We start from the raw sequence: 22,460 nt of genomic DNA, 5'->3' as shown, positions 1-22,460 counted from the left end.
TCATTCCATAGAGGTCAAGTGGTGTAAATTTCAGAAACCCACTCTTGTCAATTTCAGAGACCCTCTCATGTTCAGAACAACATTTATGTATTTATGCATTTGTGTATTTGTGTAGTCTTTGCTAAACATGCTCTAGTATGGAGATAAATAGTTAATTATATTAATAAACCTTGTTCTGCTTTGTATTGCGAAGGACTATGGGAGTGGGGCCTTGAGCTAGACACCTTGATTGACCAATTAAGGGTAAACTACACCTGGGTTATGGTCAGATTATGATCCAGTTTTATTTCAACTCTTGGCTTCATAGTTATCTTTGTCAGCCTGCACATTGTTGCAGCTCTTTGTCCTTGTTTGACCCTCCTGTTGAGATACAGGCCTGTTTTGTGTGAGTCTGCCAATATAAAATCAAGATGAGACATTTCTTTTGTTGATTTACTTTACAGAACACCCAGTCAGACTAAACTGTGTAGTGCAGTAAATTGTGAAAGATTTTTTGTTTATTGTTCTCCATAATAACAACACATATTTCTGGCCTCTCCAGGGCCAGACTTGAGCTCACAGCCAGTTCTCCAGTCGCTCTCCCGACTCTGAGGATATCCCTGCAGCTCGGCAGCCTCTGTCCTCATCCATTTACTTTGAGCACGATGGACGTAGAACCCAGAGACTGGGACTGTCCAACGTGGCCAGTAAGTTTTTATTGTTTTCGTCATCTTTTAGGATTTTCTTTCTTTTGGTTTACTTTTTAAAGAGATTTATCTTAAGCCATTATACATATGATGCGCAATGAGATTTATTTCTTTTCATTGAATTGTGACATTAATCTTGACACACAAATGTAAGTTCTGGAGCTCTGGTGCAACTTAACATGCTGCTAAACTCCAAGGAATGATTCTTCCATTTCCAGGCTGGGATGAGAAGGGAGGAGAATATCAAAGCTTCCAAACACTGCATGAACATATGTGTTTTTACAGTGGGAAGACCTGTTAGCAGAGGTCATCCTGTTCAGGCCGTGTTGTTTGGCCAGTCTTGCCGAGAATCAATCTCCCGGTCAATATGAGAATTGTACATGTTCCAAGAAGGAAGGAAGCTGGTAAACATTCCTTGTTCTATTTCCTCCTATAGCAGGAAACTCAGGAAGAGGAGAGTGATAAAAGTGAGAGAAGACGTATTTGAAGAATATTATCTTTAGTGTGGCCATGCGGTGCCTCTCCATTTTTGGCTTTATCAGTGACTCCACTCTGTAGTTCCAGGTTTCCACTTTCACCTCTTGTGACCTACATTAAGCAAGACAGTATACCAAAGTTTAGACTATTTCCCAAGTCTACTAATCAATATTTCAAAGCAGTTATTAGCCCAGATCAAAGGATTGACGGAAGTTTTGCACTGCTAATATCCATCTGGGATTTCTGGATTTTTTTTTACTGAACCTGGCTGTAGTAACGCTTCACTGTCATCACAGGCTCCTGAACTCACGATCCCGCTCGGTCTCTCGTGCGCTCTCCCTTACCTCCCGCCCTTCCATTCCTCCCAATATTATCTTACCATCAATGAGTGGAGATGGGGCGCGTCTTGGCGCGGAGAGGGAAAACATGACGTATTTGGCAGCTGCAGCTACACCGAGGGGGGAGCCGCCCCGCAGTGAAAACAACCGGCTGAGTTGTGCGTTCGATTCTGTCTGCCCCTGCAGAAATCGAGGGCTGGATGGGGCTGAAGGATGGGAGGACAGAGGGTTGGAGTCGGGGGACTGTGTGACATGGAGGAGAAGGGAAGAGCTGGAGAGATAAAGGGGTTCGGGGCTAAAGGGGTCCACTTTGTTACAGGGCGGAGGGACGGAGGGGCGGAAATTTTAAGGCTGACGTGAAGGGGGGCTTGAGGAAAGTTGGAGCAGATAATTAAAAGAACACATGGGTGGGGTCTGCTGCTCCTCCTTTAACCTAGACATTCAATCACATCTGTGCTGTAAAATGCACAACATGATCTCAGCCAAGGACCTGCTCACCCCAACAGAGTTCAAGGTTAAATCGGTTGCAAATATAACAGGGATGCATGACCGCTGTGCGTATCACACATACAGTAGTACACACATCCAGAGGCATTTACACCTTTTAAATTTGCAACGTATACCAGTTGCTTCAGTTTATAGATGGATTTCTCACAGTATATTTATGTCTCCGCTATGTGCTGCTGTGATGGCCGTACTGTTATGGCATATTGTGACAACAGGGCCGTTATACAGCAGTGCTAAATGGCCTTGAGGAAATATTTTCCTTATAGGGTGCGGAGGGCAACAGGGCAGGGTAGGAATTCACATGGGGGTTGATCTTGTGATGAAAGGGAGGGTGTGAATGGATGGGGATAGATAAGATAGACTAGGGATAGATAGGGGATAGGGACTGACCGCCACATACAGTCAATGAAGTGACAGAAAATGGATCTAAAATACGGCAGCAGCATGTACACATCTGATGATGGATGGAGAAGTAGACTGGACTGACAGGCGCGATTGTACCGTAATATATACATTTACCAAGAGTTTGTAAAAAGAGACAAGCAAATGACCGGTTAATGTGTTCGTCTGTCAGGCAGTGACCAGAATGCTGCCACATGGTAATCAGGAACATGTTCGGTGCCGCTTAGGAAAGACAGCTGGGGGATGTTTTCGTTGCCCCACCCAAACAGTGAAAGACAAAACTGTGTGAAGTGATGTCATTACTACCGCTTATGCGAACCAGCTGTGTGACCTTATGGGCTGTATGGGATTTACATTCCGAGCGTGTGAGAGCACGGGTGTGTGTGTGTGTGCACGTGCATGTATGTGTACACATGTGCGTCATTGTGCTAGTGCGTGTCTGCAGCAAGTTTGTACACATATGTATGCAACTGATTTCCAAATCAATCGTGGTCTTCTGTGGTTAGCAGCCCCATTGCTTTTTACAGCACTGGGTGCTGTGATAGTTTTTTTTTTTTCACATAAAGAAAGTGAAGCTGAAAACAAATATGAAAAAAAAAGTATTTATTTTTAAGTATTTATTTATTTCATGTTGAATCCAATCTTGCACTTCAGGATGCTAGTAAAATTAAACAGTCACATTGGAATGTTAGAAATGAAAAGACAGAAAATGAATTGAAAGCAGAAATCATGGATCGAATTGATGAAAGTTTGATGAAAAACAGTCATTGCAGTTTCTGTGTTTGTTTGTTTTTGTTTGGGTTTTTTTGCTTTATTCCCATGATATGTCCCTTGAAATGGAAGGGCAGAATAATCGAGTTTGGACAACTACAATTTTTTCTTCTAACACTTCTAGCCCTTGAACACCTTCCTTACTCTAACATGACATGGGTCTAACATTGCAAAGGTGCCACATGTTCTATTCTTACAACATAAGCTATGAAATGAAATTCTTTGGCACAACACAAAGCAAGTGTGAGTACACAGCATGAAAACGAGATAACAGAACAACAAAATCGCCATACCATACACCACTGCTCCATAGAATACTGATATTAAAAAGAGCATACGTATTGAAAAAAAAGCGAATAATACTGACAAATGGGTGGACAGAGCTGACAGAGAGAGGCTCTCCTTGCTCCGAGTCCAAGGCCTTTATGAGTCCGTTAGTGAGTCAGTCAGTCTCATGGTTTTCAGCAGTGGCCATAGAGCCACAGTGAGGAGGCCTGTTGACTCCCTGCTAGCGTTTTGACTGATCTCAGTACAGCTTGCAGTGATGAAGTGGAGAATTCCTTGTGGCTTCACCTCTTCTAGATAATGGTGAGATTCAAGCACCAACTGAGGACACCCCCCCCCCCCCCCCCCCCCTCCTTGTTCTTCACCATGGCGACCGACCGCAACTCCGTAAGCCATCACTTTGTCAACTCATTTTACAAGATTGTACACTTTTCATGGCTAATGTCACATGCACATTCATCGCTCACAACACATACTTGTTCAAAGTCTAACACTCATTGTCAAATACGCACACACACATACAGTAAGCAAGAGAAGCTTAGATGCATGTATGGATACATACAGTCCATGCACAGTACGGATATAAGTATACATTCACACACGCATACACATGCAGAAATGCAAACACAGACATAAGCACACGCACAAAAACATGTGGGCGCGCACACACACACACATGCACACACACACACACACACACACGATCAATAACTCAATCAAACAAGATCAGAGCCCCATGGATTTTCTCTCTGAGAAGAAGTTTGTAAACAGATTCCAGGCAGTGTGTTTTTTTGCCACTCTCTCTCATGGCTTTACACTAAACTAAGGAACAATTTGATTTAACACTCTGTGCTTGTACTTTCTAGTGGAGGGTTTGGTTGATGACATGTGCAGGGACCCTGCTGGGCGTCGACAGCACATGGCTTTGACTCCAGAGGCTGCAGTCATCATGGGAGCCAGTGGTGATTAATGATAAAATATACTCCCACCCCACCCAGAACTGCCCGTCCCCTGTCTCTGGTCTCCAGCCTGACTGCCGTCAACAACCCAGGGACTGAGCCTTCGTCATCATCATCATCATCATCATCATCATCATCATCATCATCATCATCATTCATCACCATCATCACTGCAGTACTACTTTGACTTTACAATGGGGCTGTCCCTCCCGACAGATTGTTGAGGCATACAGCCAAAGGAGGAGTGTCGATGTGGGAGATTGTTCTAGTCCCCGATGTCCACTGTGCTGCGGACTCTCTCTGTGGTTGTGGAGGGGTGGATGCAGAAGGGGAGGGGAGGTGTAGGCGCGTGTGTGTGTGGGTGGGGAGTGGGGGGGGGGGATAAAGGGGGGGGGGGGCCGTAATTATCTGTAGACCTTTTCACAGCTCGGTGTCTGCTGTCTTGGCGGTGGAGTGGCCGTTGGTGGGAGGAGGCTGGGTCTTGGCGGGCTCAGGGGACTCTCCGTTGACACTGGGCTTCTCCTGGGTTTCGGGAGGGGGGTTGAGGGGGGCCACAGACACAAGAGTGTTCCCCTGGTTCTCCTCATCTACTGGATAGGTCTCCTCTGCCTGCAAATACAGTACAAGCGCACAGGTCAGTATGTGAAGGCTTACAAAGCAATTCCAACAACTCCAGGGTTTCAGGGTACTTGATCCTAGTAGGCTCACACAACTAGCACTGAAGCTGGTCTTCCTTCTTATCTAAATCAGCGAATGCCACATTAAAATGTCAATAGTGTGTGAGAAAGACAGCGCGTATGTGTGCATCTGTGTGTATGTTGGTGAAGGAGTTTTGACTGATGCAGTGATGAAACGGTTGACATACATGTATCAAAGTCCCTGTCACTGACAAAGCAGATGTAAAGGGGATTCTTTTGGTGTAGCATACACTGATTCTGACACACAGATTGAAAAGGCAGAACAACTTCACTGTGTTGTTGAGTGACTTAGGCCCTTGTAGTATCAAGTATCCAAATACCCATGGGTTGAAAAGCAACCATTTCATCACTGGATCAGTCACAATTCTCTCATGAGCATACACACACATGCATAAGACTATAAGACCCCCCCACCCCCCACCCCTACACACACACACACACACACACACACACACACCCCCTCTTATGTGGTCTTTATCATGTGATGTTGTGAGCGGTACAGAGAGCCAGCTGTGTCTGGCTAGAAGATGAAACAGTGAGCTGTGTGGATGAATAAGGCAGCAGAGAGCAGGGCGTGGGCCTTTGGATAACACTCTCTCTCTCTCTCTCTGCATATTCCTCTGTGATAGCTGGCCAACAACATTCCCTAATTAAAAGACTGGCAACAATTCGTTGCAAAGGAAATGTTCACATTTTGATTTCAGATGTAGCAAAACATGAACCTTGCCCAAGAAAATCTATGCGCAGTATTATTGAATCCATAATGAGGGATACAATTTGAAACACCCACGCAGGCATGGTGAATAAATAAGTTATTCGTGATCAAATCCAGCAGGATGTCATACGTAAGGTCGGTGTTTAAAGTTATGTAATGACAAAGCTTCAGAGAACAATTTAGAACCAATGCAAACATACGCAAACCAATGCAAAACTTTTCAATTCATGGGCACTGTATTGAATGATGTATGATTGATGGGCAAACCTGTAGAGCCACTAACATGCAAGTCATACAGCAAATAAATGAGGTCCAGAGTGACAACATACATCGTACATACATAATGAAGTGGAAAAATATGAAAATGTTGAGCTTACCAGTCTAATTCCCTTGGCGTCGGAACCGCGTCGGGTTTTTAGACAGTAACCTCCAATGAGTGCAGCTGCCAGTAGCAGACCAGTGAGCAGCACCGCCACAAATACAGATGACCCTGATGATGATGGTGGTGTCTTAACATCTGACACACCCAGCTACACACACATACACACACAAATTGAAGAGAAAGCATTGTGGTCAAAAGGAGTACGTCAGTGAATTTGTAGTATTTGAAACTACAAATACAAAACAAAATCATCGTTCTTGGGCTGAGTGAATAAGAAAGATAATAGAGCTGAAAGAGAGGCTTTGAAGCTTAGTTCAGCCTAAGCTAAGCTCAGAGTTGACTTCACTCGCAGATGCCGTATGATTCTATGGTTCTCTGACTGTAAGGACTGTGATCTTACCAGTGCTTTCATATTTTCACTCTGGAGGACTCCAGCCAAAGTACTCGTCTTAGCTGCAGGAGGAGCAAATTTGAGAAATGTATTTCAGTACTTTTTCAAAAGGTCTACTTAATAATTTGCTGTATACCATAATACCATAAGAATGTATTATAAGGATAACTGTCACAAATACATGAGACATTAAGGTTCATGATTGTCATCAACACCCACCGTCAGGACTGGCCATCAGTATTTTGTTGTCCTTTTGGAAGACATCCAGACGACAGTTGTCCAAGGAGCACCATGCTGCAGGGTTACTCTGAATAAGGCTTTTAGTTGCCTCCTATAAGAAAGGAGTTGTGTGTCAAATGACAATGTATACTCACAAATCACAACTTTTGCCTCTCTGGATGTACAGCTGAGCACAGAGGAGCAGTGCAGAATCTAAACTGGAAGAGCATCAGGAATGAGGTCAACCTAAACAAACCCCAACAGCCAAAAGTTTGTCACTACATTCATTTGAATTGAACGTGAAGTGACCCCAAACCTTGCATAATCCCGAACAGATTCCAGGGTTGCTGTGTACAGCTTCCTACACATGCTACAGAGCACAGACTATATCTCTCTGGGGATGATCATTAGGGCGGAGGGCTAAACGTAGTGCTGTTATGTGAGCGTCTGAATCTGTCCAGCTAACCGTCTGTGCGTGAAGGCCTTTGTGTGTGTAATGGAGGCAAAACGGAGTTGGATGGAAAACAGCTTGCTGACCACACCTTCTCTCTCCCACCTTAACCCTAAACTATGATATCACCGCATTGCACAAGTTTGGGCTTTGTGACTTGGGAACACTCTCCACTCTCTGTAATGTGATCCAGACAGCGCTCATTTCCCCAGAAGTTCTCTCTGAGCAAACCCTGGATCCTCTGTCAGCTGGGAGGGGGCCCACAGCTGGCCTTTGCTATAACACCCAGTTCCTTTAGGCAGGGAGGAAGGAACTGCTTCAGGCCCCCCTTGCCCCCTTATACACCATCCACCCTGAACTGATACAGCACATGTGTCCTTTTCTCCTCTCCATATGTCTATTTCACTTGTGACCCATTAAATATTAGTTTCAGGAATGTTTTCTCATAACGCGCGTTCCTCGGCTTGACCTCACGTTCCCTCATGCGTCCATGGATGGAGTTCTGATGAGTTAAGTCTGCATTAGAATAAAGACATTTGGCCAACGTGAACGTTTTCTTTGGGACTGACATAGGATGTGAGGAGCGTGAGATTAATGTGTGTGTTTTTGCTATTTTGTAAATGTCTTATTATTAGACACTGCCTTTTATAGTGGCTGTTGACATGATATAAGAGCAAGGGCTGCCACTTCTCATGGAAATTTACAGGACTTGTTTTGGTGCCCACATTCTGGGACTTTACTCATTTTCCACTACTTTGGAGCAATCTTGGTTTATTGAATTCGCTCCATGGATACAGTGTTTAAAGACGATTCGTTTATCAAGGTCCTTCAAGCCATTCACCCACTCTCACTGTGAAGAAAATAACCTGCTTTTTTTTTTACCACATGCTTTTTGAACTAATCATCAGACGGCCAAGGTTTCTGGCACTGTGATCCATGTTTAGTTTCAGGTTGAGTTGGACAGATGACTTCAGCAGATGATCCCAGCTCTGTGGATGTTACAATAATGACCCAAACAGACTCAGGCTCTGATGTAGAGGCTGATGGGGGAATGTGGATTGGGAACTGACCTGCTGCTCTGGCTCTGTGAACCGGGAGTGACATACTGTAGCTCAAACAGTTTTAGTAGAAGGTCATATGTTGAATTTGCTGTGCTCTGGGACATCATCTAACAAGTGAGCACAGTCCATGGTAATATGAGTTAACAGTGAGGGGGTGAACTGTAATCATGTGGTATGATGGCTCCAGTGCTAATGTGTAAATGTTTTCTAGTATTAGTAAAGGGGTCATCAGCAGGACGTAGATATCCCTGCTATTCTGCTGTGACTTCACATGCACACTGAATTCAATATCTCGCTGTTTCACCCCACTTTTCTAAGCTGACTGCAACAAAAAAACAGCTGTCATAAAACAATGCTAAGCCAGTGAATTGGCTATCTGTTATATTAAAAAAAACAAAAAAACTCCAAGCCAGAGAATGAAGCCCCACCCTTGCTATTCCTCCCTGTGACCTGTGAAACCCCAGAGCAAAGGACTACCCAGGGAGGAAACACCAGTCCTCCTCTTCATGTGTCTCCTGCCAGGAACACAGCATCAAGATTTACAACGGCTGAAGAATGTCTGAGAAAGGATCTGCCTTTATCAGGCCCATATTTCCAACTGTAGCCCTTTAAAACATATTCATCTTCTTCCTCTAAGTGGAGCAAGCCACTTCCTTCAGAGCCAAGGTGCAAGGGGGCAGATAAAGGTCTCGGTAAAGGGAACGTGCCATTAGAGGGTAACGGAACCCAGTTCTCTTCCCTCATTTCCCTGTGACCTACATGGGGCATGCTGATATCTCAGCGGTTGGCAGCACGGCGCTGCCTGTGGCTGCCAGGGACCAGCGGAGGGCTGTTGTGACAAGCTGAATGGCAGATAGATGGTGGTAGGATGTAGCCTTCAATGGGTTCATTGAGTCAAGGAGAGCCTTTATTGGTTTAATGAAACCATGAATACGTCTGCTGCAACATTGTAAAACAATTTGCTAACTGTATTAATAATGGTGGATGACTATGTAATAATATAATATTCTGCTTGTACATTCTTATTACACAAGAGAGATAGTGACCTTGAAAAACTTGTGATACTCACACAGTCATTTGTGTTCACTACAGCCTCGACAGCGTTATTTTCAGCGATTGCTTTCTCTTCAACACACTTAATATCAGGCTGCGGAGACAGTGGGCCAGGTCAGAAAGACAAATGAGTCAGGTCAGAAGAAGACAGAACATTTTGTAAACTATGGGAAGACATGTACATAGGTTGTAGCTGTTAGAACGTTGGACAACATAGATACTAATATGTTAATAATAATGCCAAGTTGTCTGCTTTTACACTAGTGGCAGCATTGATTCCAGAGGTCTACTCACCACCACTAGCCGAAGAGGGGCCCGTGTTTCCAGGATAGCAGGGACGACAGCTGGGGCATCAGTGACTAAAGCATCCACAACATTGGGGGCAACAGTGGTCCCTGAGGTGCCAGATGTCTCAGCTCCACCCAGGCTATCAGCATTTGGTACAGCAGGGGAATCAGTTAGAATGGACACATGGAATGACCCATCTCCAGGAGCCACGGTGGCAGCAGAGTCTCCGTTGGCAGGCATGGTGACGGCGGCATCATCAGCGGGGGCACCTGCATCAGGGGCAGCAGTGGCATCTGCATCTGCTGGAGAGACTGTGGCCCCTAAAAACACAATGAAATGACAACATCATTATTTGACACTGTGTTTATGCGCATAATTATGTGTCATGAACAGGTTGGTAAATGGTGGTCTATCTTGACCTTGTACAGTACAATTTATGCAGGAGGTTACAGCTAATATGTCAGCAAACTGAAAGATTCTGCCTTTTTATTTTTTAAGTCTGGATGCACAAAAACTGTATTTTGTTGGTGTTGCTATCAGATCATCAAAACCAGACATGGAAGTAGTCAGGCTTTCATTGTGTTTGGAATTGTACAGTCTAGATGCAAGCCAACCACAATATGCATGCAAGCAATGCAAAGAGATCGAGAGGGAAAACAATAAAGCCAGATTTAGAAGATGCAAAAAGATGAAATCCAAATTTAAGAATACGATCTCAAAAAACTCATTGAAGTATAGCCTTAGCCAGTATTAACACTTGGTCTCCTTGTCTCAAGCCTGAGTGAGAATCATTATCCTTTCATTCACTGGAAGAGCTTTCACCCAATCATGATTGCCAATTGCATGCTCATCTAGGCCCCTAACCTGGGTCAGCAGCGCTGTCAGGTGCTCCTGGATCACCTGCAGGTGATGCTGTGGCATCTGTTCCAGCATCGTCATCTTGACACATCACCCCATCTGCAAGGGAGAGAGCGAAAGAGACGGAGAGACAGAGACAGACAGAGAGAGACACACACACACATTGACCTTGACTTTCATCTGATGAATCAATGATCATAATTCTTGGATAAATAAAAGCTTCTGCAGTGTATCTTGACCTGCAGTGAACACATTTAAGGTAAATTATTCCACAGCCATACAATTGGTGATCAAATGGCTCAATATATGATGAACTCAGTCCTAAAAATTATGCTAGTCCCCGGCTGCTGCAGCTGACTGTTAAACCCCACTTAAGCCACACTGCCCGTGTAAGATTAGCTGGAGATGAATTTTCTAACACATGGGTGGCATGTTTGTGTGAATGTGGCCAGGGTTACAACAGCTTGGCCTGGTGACCCAAACCTCATGCCCAGGCCAATGACACCAAACCAATTTGGCCTGTTTGCTCAGGAGCCCCAACTAATTAGTAGCCAAATATGGGCTAATTCTCTGTCCGCAGCCTATACAAATAAACAGCTCAGCCAAAGGGTCATGGCCTCCAACACGATCCTCTGGGGGAGATCCTGTTTCTGTAATATCATTGGGATTAGGTCGGGTGGTAAATGGTTTCTCAGACTCATAACTCATGTGAGTTTATGTGTGGTCACTGGATGGATGAACTATGGCTTGCCTTGGAGGCTAAGGAGGGCATAGTCGTATTAAATATGATCACTAAATATGCTTTATGTGGACAGATAAATGCAAGAACTCTCTTGAACAATGTTGATATAAGCAATTGGCTAGTGCTGTTGGATAGCCTATTAGCAAGCAAGCATTTTAGACCTGTAAACTCATTGTCACCAAGGTTTCAGAATGCGAGCAAACGTTCCATGAGAGAGAGCCGGCTCTGCTCCACCAACCTCTCAGCTGTGTTGTCTTATTACACCCACACACACACAGCTCTTTCTACCACAGCTGAGCCCCTCGGCCTCACTGCTGCAGTCATGAGGGAATCTAGTGTGTGTTCAGGTGCCAATCAGGGATCACACTGCCTATCAAAAGTCATGAAAAAGTAAGACTATACTGTACCAATGTAACACACGAATGAAAGTCAACATTCAAGGCTAACATAGACTACAGCATTGTACTTGGATTTATCCTGCACCACAATGTCTAAAGACTTTCTTTCATGTAGAAGGAAACCAGTATGGTTTGTATAGTTTTCAGTAGACCAGTTGTCTTCTAACCAAAATGCCGCAATCAGAGGAAATATGTGTTTGGTATATCACTACCATTATTTAGTAAATCACCAAAGGCATTTATATCATTATGGTGGATTTAGATGTTGAGTGTGTTTGCACCCCTATAAACATGACTGACTTTAACAAACTTTGGAATGAGTTTTCCAGTTCCTAGCTCCTTGTAGGGATGTTAGCACCCCAAACAAAAGTTGCGTCATTGTTTCCCTTGATTAACAGCTGCCAAGTGGCCACCATGATACCATGTGTCCAGCACTGTAGACTAGGCCCCGTAAAGTATGCCTCCCTCCTGCAGTGCACTTTATCTTGACAGTGGCGTCAATTGGTTGAACATTGTGCAGAGCAGGTCACACACTGCATTTCAACTGGCATAAGTGGGCATAAATCCTGAATGTTTAACTGTGCTATTAGAGTCTTTAGCTAACTCCCTCTGGCCTGAGCAACTATGTTTATTGGTATAATAATCTGGAACCAAAATGCTGCCTTAGCCTGCACACCACTGAATGAATCGGGTGCTACAGTTTATGCCTCATGCTTATAAAGACTTTGCTTACAAGAAGTCTAAGTTGGCTGATACCCATGTACGCTGAAGAAAATGTCTTGCCTTGTCTTGAAGTACTTCAGTTTCTAAGCAGTTCTTTGTAAGTATTTCCTGTATAGTGGCGACTTGAAGAAGAAAGGTTATTTATGATTTAAACCTTTTAACTCCCTAGTCCCCCGGGAGAGTATTAATCACTGTACTAATGTGTTCTCTTGTCTTCTGCACACATATTACATGCAGAGATAACATTCTGCACATGCACACACACACATACAATTCTGCTCACCTCCGCCTTTGTCACACGCCTAAACTCTGGGCACCGTGACAGGAGTTTATACACAGTAACACTCCACACCGCTGTAGACACAGACACCTCAGACAGCTGGGTGAGAAGTCTCACCGAGCTTCCAGCCAGGCCCCTCGGCACCGACACCAAGCCTAAAGACCTCCAGTCTCAACACAAACACGGGGAAATATACATAACACTCCTACACCATATAAACACAACCTTGGCCTCTCCCCAGAGAGTGTTTTGATGAGCTTAGAGAGCATGAGGCCAAGATTCCAGACTAAGAGACCTCTGGCCTCGAGTAAATCCCGCTCTTCACTGCGCTCTGCACTACTGGGCTACATCAAGAGGATTTCCTGCCTCGGCTGTCCTCCCTGGAGCTTCCACCCTGGGTGTTCCAGTCTTTGACGTGGTGTAGTGGGTAGCCACGGCAGCTGTACAGCACTAAATTACGGGTTAAAGAGAGGATGTGACAAGAGCCTGGGATAGTGAGTGACAGTTCAAATGCTTTTTTTTTTGCCTGTGGTCAGAGAAATCAACAACAATTACATGGCAGGACAAAGACAGACATATTTTACAGGCAAATGGCAAATGTCATTTGGTGGACACTTTAAGTACCTTACAGTACCATGAATTTTGCATGCATTTTTAGCATGGGTGGCCCCCCTGGCAGTGTATCCACGGAGCTTTGCAGGACCAGAACAGGAAAGTGATTGTCGACACACCGCTGCAATGTGTTGGAGGGAAGAGCTGCTAAGTTGCGGGTCTGTAGGCTGACCCTACTGCACTTCATGTGCCTCGCTTTATTCACCGAGGGGATGAATATATTTCCACTAGGATGAGGTAAGCAACTCTATATTCTGAAGTCAGTTCCACTGTAAAGATATCTGTGCAGGACCATAAATAAGGTAGAGCTATAATCTCTTGGAAGAGCTTCAAGAATTTCACAACTGACTGCAGTTTATTATATATGAAGAAAGAGATGAAGAAATGTCATGAGAAATGAGCTGCATATCATCCCTCACTGCGTGAATCCCGTATATAGTATGTATGTCCACACACTGAACATAAATAAGATAGACCTGCAAGGCTGACACACACACACACACACACACTGGGCTCCTGCATCACACTAACTGACGCGGACAATGAGGGACAGTGGTAAGATTAGTTTTTATTAGTGTTGCTATAGCAAATAAGGTTTCCATTGCAGATGTCTGGGGCCCAGGCGCTAGCTGTGCGCCAGGAGAATCACCAGTATCACCGCTCCAGGGCAGCAGACTACAAAAGACTCGGGGGAAAGCAAGGAAGAGAGATGATAAGGTGGCGGGGGAGAGCGTCTCTTATCATCAATTTACGTGCTGTAGTTGTTATGGAAGCCAGATCCTAGATTTGGTTCTGTTTCCCTCCAGACAGCCTCCTCTCAACCCTCTCCCTCATCAGGGAAAAGCCTTCCAACTCCCCGTTACATTCTGACAGGCACACACCCATATGACAGCCACACACACACACACACACACACACACACACACACACACACACACACACACACACACACACAGAGAGAGGTAGAAAGAGAGAGAGAGAGAGACACTTGAAGAGCGTAACTGTGAGATTGTTTCTCTGGAGTGATAATCAATCTGAAATGCTGATACTATCTTGTTAAGACAAATAAAGAAAGGCACGCACTTCTTAATCATTTCTTGGTGTTATTTTTTATGAGCTACTGTAATGATTTGCTGCTTTGATTTTGGATGTTTGCTAATTTTTGTGCAAATGGACCATTGCTTTTTCTCAGACTGTTACAGCCCATAGAGCACTACTGCATGCATTGGGGTATCCAGACAACACAGCACTGGTGTAGCAGACACAAAACCTCCCTACAATCAGATGGGACACAGCAGCTGAGGTGGTAATTGTTGTCTGTGACTATGCGCCTATACTGTATACTCTGTGTACCATGGATTTCCAGAGACAGGTTACACCTCCTCTGGTGACTTTTGCCATTTGGCTCCTGTAAGCGATCTGGCCTATTTGCCCTGAGCTCAGCTGACTCCCGGGGCATTCAGCTAGAACAGAGCCATCAGCAGGCTGCATGAGTGGGGTGTTAACTGCTCCCCACGCTCCGTCTGCCTTCATCGCCCGCCCGCCACTATACCTCAATTACAGCCAGCTGCAGCCAAAGTGATCGTGTGCGTACTTGGGATATCAGTGTAAGTTTATTTTGAATGGGGCTATCTGGTCCCATACACTCTCACTCACCATATCCCTGCCTCACTCATCTGTCTCGGCCTCTCCCATTCTCTCCCTCACGCTGGAGTCCAGCTGGCACTGTGATTGCCATCTTTTACCCTTCCTGCTCTTCCCCTGCTTGGACGTAGGGTGGGGTAGCCCAGGGAAATCGCAGTGAAAACAAACACGGTCACACCAGATTAAACGGGGGCAGCCAGAGAGTGTGAGCAGGCGACAGCCGTTCATTACACATGGCCTTTGTGGATGAGGCCCGCTTCCTCTCTTTGGGGAGACTGAGGAGGAGTCCTGAAGAGGGAGGAGGAGTGCTGCAGCTGCAGTAAGTCTCCTTAGGGAGCCCTCTCCCTCCCTGCATGTGTGCTGTGGAGTCCCTGACATCATGCAAAAGGGGGACAAGCTTCAGCCCTAAAGCCCAAAACTTGCATTTGACCTCCACCCAGACCATGGAGACAACACCTTGGCTGTCACCATGTGCTACACCCTCCCTTCATTCCTTATCCGAGTCCTCCCCTGTTTCCAGATGTCCACACCAGACCCTGAAGTCCCCCCCTCCTCCTTCCTCTCCCTTCCCTGTTATGAGTATGTCCCCTCAGCTTAGGTTGAGTCTGGAATTCCTCCAGTCCCCCAGACCCTCCAGGGAATGCTGGGACTGAGGAATGCTCCTGGAGGGTGGATTTACTAAGTGGCTGACCAGGGTGGACAGCGGGAGATGGGATCCCATTTCTGCCTGTCAGCAAGGATACTATACCCTGCATTCATTGGGACACCATCCTCGAGGTGATAGTGTGGCCTCATTAGCGTACAGTAAGCACTACAACATCGTCCAATCTCTGGGACACTTAGAGAAAAAGATAGAGATGCAGAAAACCAACCTACTGCAATGGAATGGTACCAATGTAACCATGGAAACAAAATGCAGTCCAGTTTGCTGCTTTGGCCAGACAGACACTACAAACACTACTGTAAAACCACAAACTGGAATAAAATGAGTCCCAGGAATATACCGATGGGGTCCCCAGCCCGAACGTGAGAACTGTTTATGTTTCTGCACAGACTGGTGGCAAAAGTTGACTTTTCAACCCTGCCCACGCCCCTGGTGTTTTTAAACAAAACACAAGAAGGGATTGAAAAAAAATTAAAAGGAATTAACTACAGGTCTGGAATGTTATCCATGCACATCCTCGGACAGGATGTGGCTGTCACGGCACGCGGCATGCAGTGACCTCTCAGAGCTGCAGAGGTGAACATGCCGGGGGCTACAGATAATACCTACCAGCCCCCATATATATAGAGCCACACTTCTGGCACAAGATTACAGCCACACTAACCGCTATCATGGGAATACAGCACAGGGACTGTCCTCTGCATCATAGTAGCCTGATTCTGTGAGTTGTAACGTGATGTAATTAAATAAAGGTTTGAGAAAAGCCTGAAACAAAAATGCAAACGTTTTTGAGAAGAAATTATAATATTATGATTGATAGCAGCTAATGACCATTGTTTTTATTCACCCATTTTCTCATTAAAATAGTTTTGAAAGGGCCTCTGAAACTTAAAACCTTTGTTTCCAAAACAGGCCATCCATTTTGTTAGGGGAAGATAAGTTGGAAACACCAGCTGCTCAGAGAGGCTACAGCAGCTAGCTGCTCTCCTCTCTCTGTCAGAACCAGCACTGAGCTGCAACAGCAGATGTCCATGGACCGCTTCCAACTGCCTCTTGACATGAGACTGTGGTGTGGGGAGAGGCTGTAAAAGGATATCTAAACGTATAGCCCTTAACAATCTGGCTCCAAACTATGATTTAGATTAAGGAGCCACAGTGGAGCAGGGAGAGGCAGAATGAGAAATAATAGGAATAGTCTGATAGTGTTCCTGATATGGTTCGACTCTGCAATTTTCTTCTGTTACAAAAGAAAAAAACCCTGCACAGAAAGCAGGGCCTCTTACAAGCACACATACTGTATAAACACACACGTACAAATGTGAATGTTAGTGCGGTGCCCCAAACCAGTACCTTCAAGAACAGCAAAAGGGCACAATCTTGTGTTTTCAATTAGGCAGTATAATGCATGGCTCCAACGACATGCCTCTTACTGAACATTAATTACCAGGAGCAATTATTCTGGCAGTGAAAAGGCCTCAGCCAAGGCTCATTAACTGCTTTTATTCCCCGGGGTAAACAGTATACACCGCCATAAAGACAGCCTTGCCGTCTCCTCCGACATAATCGCCGTACTATACACCCATTGCGGTCTATTGCGATTTGCTGTGACATCACCGCAAAATGGGATCTGTCAAAGTGAGGAGGATCACGGACTTGTCGCTGAGGTTTCAATTTTCAATGCTGGGATGACGCAAGGGGCAGTGTGTGCTTCCAAGTTAATGTTTTGGAATTCACACTAATCTCGAGGCTGCTCATTAGTTGAACATAAGGTGACTTCAATCTGAGCAGTGATATCTGGAGCTACTCGGTGCGGCTTGCCCTGCCAAGGTTGCTGTGTTGAAAATGAAGGAGAAACAGGAGGAGTGGGCTCTTTCTCCTTTGTGCTGTTAAAGCCCAACAGCTGTAAAATTGCAGCAGGGTGCCAGGGGAACAAGGAACAATAAGCTCACCAGAACAGCAGTAATTGGAAAAGGAAGATTTGAATGCTAGCACAGCGTCTGCTATTCATTAAGACTGTTTCGCTAGGTAAATATTGTTGCTAGACAATCTATTTCTCCTGGTCAACTCCTGGATGATCATTGGAGTGGCGGTGACAGTGCTTTTGTTTTCTTATCATTAATATGTTTTCACTGGAATGGAGTCGATGGGCTCCAACGGAAGATCATTCAGATAAAGAAAATTGATTTAAGGACGTGTTCCCTTTGTTATGGCGATTGTGCTGATAAGTCTAGCAGATGAGGTAATAGAGTGGATGCCAGTAACGGGCGGTGTTTGTTAAAATGTTTCAATGATTTCAGCTTTATCCTGACTTGCCTCTCTCAGTTGAAGAAATCACTGAAGCAAGTGGATGGCAGTTTGACGGAATACAGTCTCCAGGTTTAATTACTTTGCGAGCTCTCATGGCTCTTCAGCCATGACTTTGGGCCCAAGAGGACACACACCCTGGCCTGACATAAGACCACTATCTGCCAAGGCTTATGTAAAAGACCCACACCCTCCAGCAGATGACGTGAATCAAACTTCACCATCACAACTTGGGACTGAAGGAATGCTGGTCAATAGCTGAGGGCCATGAGAAAGAGAGTGGCAATATTCTGCCCATGTTGACGTTGGCAGGGGAGGCCGTTGTCTGGGAAAGAAAACGTTGCACATTCATATGCAGGGAGATATGGATGCCGATTGCAACTCTCTCCGCCAATGGCGTGCCTCTATCTGTGCACCCTATGCTGTCCATTCGTGTTTTTTTTTAGGTGTTTACCTTTTCTGACAGAATTCAGGAGTCTATGAGCTCATGTGTCTCTGCTGTGTGCCTCCTTTGTGTCTAAATTAATTCAAACTTGGCAAGTTTATGCCATCCTGAATGACTGAGTGTATCAGGGAAGGCTTTAAAAAATGCCAATCAAGTGCTTGTTATGTAAAGGATGCCTACTGAGCTATGGCAGTGGTGAGTTTACACACACACACACACACACACACACACATGAACACATGCACGCACACCAACTTTGGAATCTCCCAACCACGAGAATGCACGTTATACCCCAATTTTGGGTAAATGTGGTATATTCTAATAGCAATTATCACAGCTTATTCTACTACGCCGTAGGCGTGACTTAGCAACAGAAACAGCCATTGTAGGCGACAAGCTGAACTGTGAAATAAAAGATGTTTTTCCCCTTCTCTAAAGCAGATTTAAAGTTCGGGTTTTCCCCCAAAACTTTGAGAGAAAGACGGCTTATAACGTACTCCAAGAGGCGTTGAATGACATCATCCAACATCGCAGACCATGCCCATTTCAGCGCTACATATTTGTGAGCCTGCATAACTGCTGAATGAGAGCCACGGGAAGTGGGAATATAAACTAAATCTGTGTTTGTCAGAGAGTCAGCGTGATTGGCCGGCTTAGATATGATGAGGATGTTAGCTCAGATAAACACATTCAAACACATTCATCATTCAACTGTATCAAAGGCTCTCATCTGACTCTCATCCTGCCCGCTCTCTACTCATCTCCCCGCTCTTGTTTGTCTGAATCAGTGGTTGTAACCTTTAAAACTAAACTGAGATGTTGTCACTGGCAGCACATGGCATCAACTGAGCTGTGGATGTGCACCGCTGGAATGCACCTCTTGGATCAGGTGCTTAGGGAAGTTTATACACAATCCTCAGCATATAAGACCTGCAGTAGGCTTATACAACATGTGGAGGCTAATCTCTGTAGTGCAAGATACTCTGCTTAGTTAACACAGTGATGCCACATTGTCTTTGACTTGGACCAGTGCCTGCTCTTGTTTTTTCTCTCCTCGAGGAACACTGCATGCTATCTGACTCCATGAATATGCCTGTTTGGATGAGTGATAAGCCTGAGGCCTCTGTGAATTGAGTTTATTGGTTTCCATGGTTTCCACATATCTCCAGTGGTCTGTGCGTGTGTGTGTTTCATGCTTGGTCTCTTTTTAAAATAGCACAAAGGGTATTTTTAAGACAGGCCTGGGATCAGCTGCCTCTCCCTTCGGCTTTTGGGGCTAATGATATCACTGCCACCAAATCTGATGTGGCATTGATTAAACCTCCTGATCCACAGCAATTCCACACAGAGGGGGAACAAGACACGACAAGACAGGAACTGTGCTGTGGACGGCCTCTTGATTTAGCAGGCATGGTGACATGACAAAGAGTCTTCTTTATGTAGATCAAGCCATAATGGACCATGAAGCATTAAAATTGTCTATGTCTGGTAAAGAATGAATATTGACGTCATGGAACAAGACCTCTGACCCATGCACCACTATAATCAGACAGTCTTATACTTATGAAAAGGGTGTATGAGGGGACAGATGGCCTCTTTGACTTGTCTGGTGGCTGGGAGGAAGTGCAGCATATGGAATCTGTACATATCAAAACACATAAGAAATAGCCGCTCCAATATGCAGCTGGTCAGCACAGATTGGTAGAATTGGCACAGCATAGGCGCAATCCACTATTATGTGCATATTCAAGTTTGCTGGAGATTTTCCGGTGTTGTTTTCAGAACCATATGCTGGCCATGCCTCTGCAAATTCACGCTGCGGTGCCACTTGGACACAAGTGTCAACAATGTAGCGGGCCTGTGTGAATGGAGGACTACGGTTGGATGTGGTAGGGAACTGGGGACGGGTCAGCAGACTTGTGACAACACCCTTGTGCTGTTCTTAAAGTAGAAATCAGAAGCTGTTGGCTAAAACCTAAAGGAGTGGTGGAAGGTTTGTGCCAATATTAGATCCTAATTCAAACTGTTTATCAAGGTCAGTAGCACTGCATTGTTTCTAAGAGCAATTAAAATCTGAAGTCTCCATGGATCTCAATCTGTGTCTGTAAAAGCAGTGGAGATGGGCAATATGGTTGTCAGCAGGAATTAGAGTTGGCTAATACAAAATCAGTGAGGATAACAGAGTGGGCTAACTTTTTTTTTAGGAACAAAAGTAAAAATATATATATAAGATTGGTCATAGTGTTGACAAAATATGTTATCTTAAAATGTTGTTCATCATGGCTTTAATTTCTTGGTAGGGAGGGGTGAGGGTAATTAGATTTCCATGTAAATCTAATTACCAGTTGGGCTGCTGATGCAGATGGTATGTGCTGTGCCTCTAATGTGCATACAGGGAGCATGTTCCACCATCTCATGATCTTTTCCCTTTTAAAACCCCACTCTAGTTATTTTCATCAGTCTTGAGTACTCTCCCTAGTCTTCCCAAAGTCAGTCCAAACCGTTTACTGCCCCTGTGCCCATGGATGGGGCCTAACAGCTCTGGAGAAGTCGTTATATTGGGCCGGACTAGAACCAGTCCCCCTTTACAACCAGTAAGACAGCTACACCATCCAAGCCATACATCACCCTGCAATTAGCATCAGGCCAGACTGGTTTGGAGTGGACTGCCCAGTGAGTCCATATGGGAGAGGTGGAGGGAGGGGAGGCACCCATAACAAGCTCTCTATACAGCGCCACACACACACACACACACACCCAGACACACCGACTGTACGCAGACCTAATATACACTGTGCACCGGGCATCCAGTTGAGCGAACTATTTTTGCTCCCTGCTGAATCAACATGTGTGCTGTGGTCACTTCCCGCTGTCTTTCACACATGAAGCTCACACACACACACACACACATAAACATGTTTTGCACATACAAACGCAACACACGCATCCTGTTCACTGATAAAATAAACATGTATCCTTACTGAGCACACTGGAGTCCCAGTCAGAAACAGGATGAGTGAGGTGATGTGAGGCAACCACACAGCATCGCAGCATGTATAACCCACAAAACATACAGTTTATCCTATTTGTTTTTAAAAACAAAGATACATTTTTAACAAAAGTCTATCTTTTTGTGTCAAAACAGAGGCTTTCATCCTTACATAGCGTGCCACACACACACACACACACACACACCAGCTCCGCCCAGACGCACTGCAGGATGTAGTGCATAATTATTCTCAACAGCAACTTTCCACTCCTGAGCAGATCCTTTGTGTCTGCAGCCACCCCACCACTAATGTTTTACCATGCTTCCCTCTGTCTGTCTGCCCAAACGCTCCAAGCTGCCTCATGGCACGACACAACAGAACACACACTCCAAGCGGTATGTAAAAGCCGCAGCTCATGTACACATTTAAACTACAAAGTAAGACTGCTCGGAGCCGGGGAGACACTAAGCTAAACTCTTTCCTTTTCTCCTGGAAGAAGAAAAAAAACGGAATCCCACGCACAACGTCAGAGTCTGAGTGGATAGATAACTTTCTAAGGAGAGGGGACAGTTGAGAGTAAGAGTGGTACTCACTGTTGAGCAGCAGAGCGCAGAGCAGCAGGGCTACAGCCATCCCTCTCCACAGCCCATTCATTCTCCACATGGACACAGCCATCCTCTCCTGGTCGGCGCAGCCGGCGTGAGTGTTTTCCCTGTAAGAGTGTGTGAGAGTATGAAAAAAGTGCGCTGTGAGTGAGCGGGCGGCGTGAGTGAGTGAGTGAGTGAGTGTGTGAGTGAGTGTGTGAGGGCCGGGGGAGTTGTGAGTTTCCTGTGAGGTCTGTGTGAGCGGGACAGACAAGCAGGATAAAGCCTGGCTTGTGTTCTGTGGCTCTTTATATGGCCCCACTCCTTTGGCCTCTCTCTCTCTCTCTCTCTCTCTCTCTCTCTCTCTCTCTGCTCTATCCACACCCCTTTTCTAACTGCTTGCTGTTAACCCCCTCTCCCTCCTCCCCTCTCCCTCTGTGTGTGTGTGTGTGTGTGTGTGTGAGTGTGTGTGTACAGTATGCACTAGCATGAGGTAAAAAGTGGATGGGGTGGGTACTAAGTATGTTAGTGGG

General features: G+C 45.3%; 1 protein-coding gene across 1 annotated transcript; it reads right to left on the bottom strand.

Annotated features, from left to right (window-relative positions):
• Positions 1-3,885: 3,885 nt before the first annotated feature.
• Positions 3,886-22,183, bottom strand: cd34 (CD34 molecule). The gene is made up of 8 exons (XM_071902666.2): positions 21,937-22,183; positions 10,548-10,640; positions 9,690-10,003; positions 9,412-9,489; positions 6,831-6,942; positions 6,621-6,673; positions 6,216-6,368; positions 3,886-5,034 (listed from the first exon to the last, which is right to left on the bottom strand). The coding sequence occupies exons 1-8, from the start codon at positions 22,016-22,018 to the stop codon at positions 4,846-4,848; spliced, it is 1,074 nt and encodes a 357-aa protein (XP_071758767.1). The 5' UTR covers positions 22,019-22,183; the 3' UTR covers positions 3,886-4,845.
• Between the last annotated feature and the right edge of the window lie 277 nt (positions 22,184-22,460).

Source organism: Centroberyx gerrardi, chromosome 14 (assembly GCF_048128805.1).
Source record: "Centroberyx gerrardi isolate f3 chromosome 14, fCenGer3.hap1.cur.20231027, whole genome shotgun sequence".
NCBI lineage: Eukaryota > Metazoa > Chordata > Actinopteri > Beryciformes > Berycidae > Centroberyx > Centroberyx gerrardi.
The sequence above is the reverse complement of the archived record's forward strand: the minus strand, read 5'-3'. Positions and strand labels throughout refer to the sequence as shown.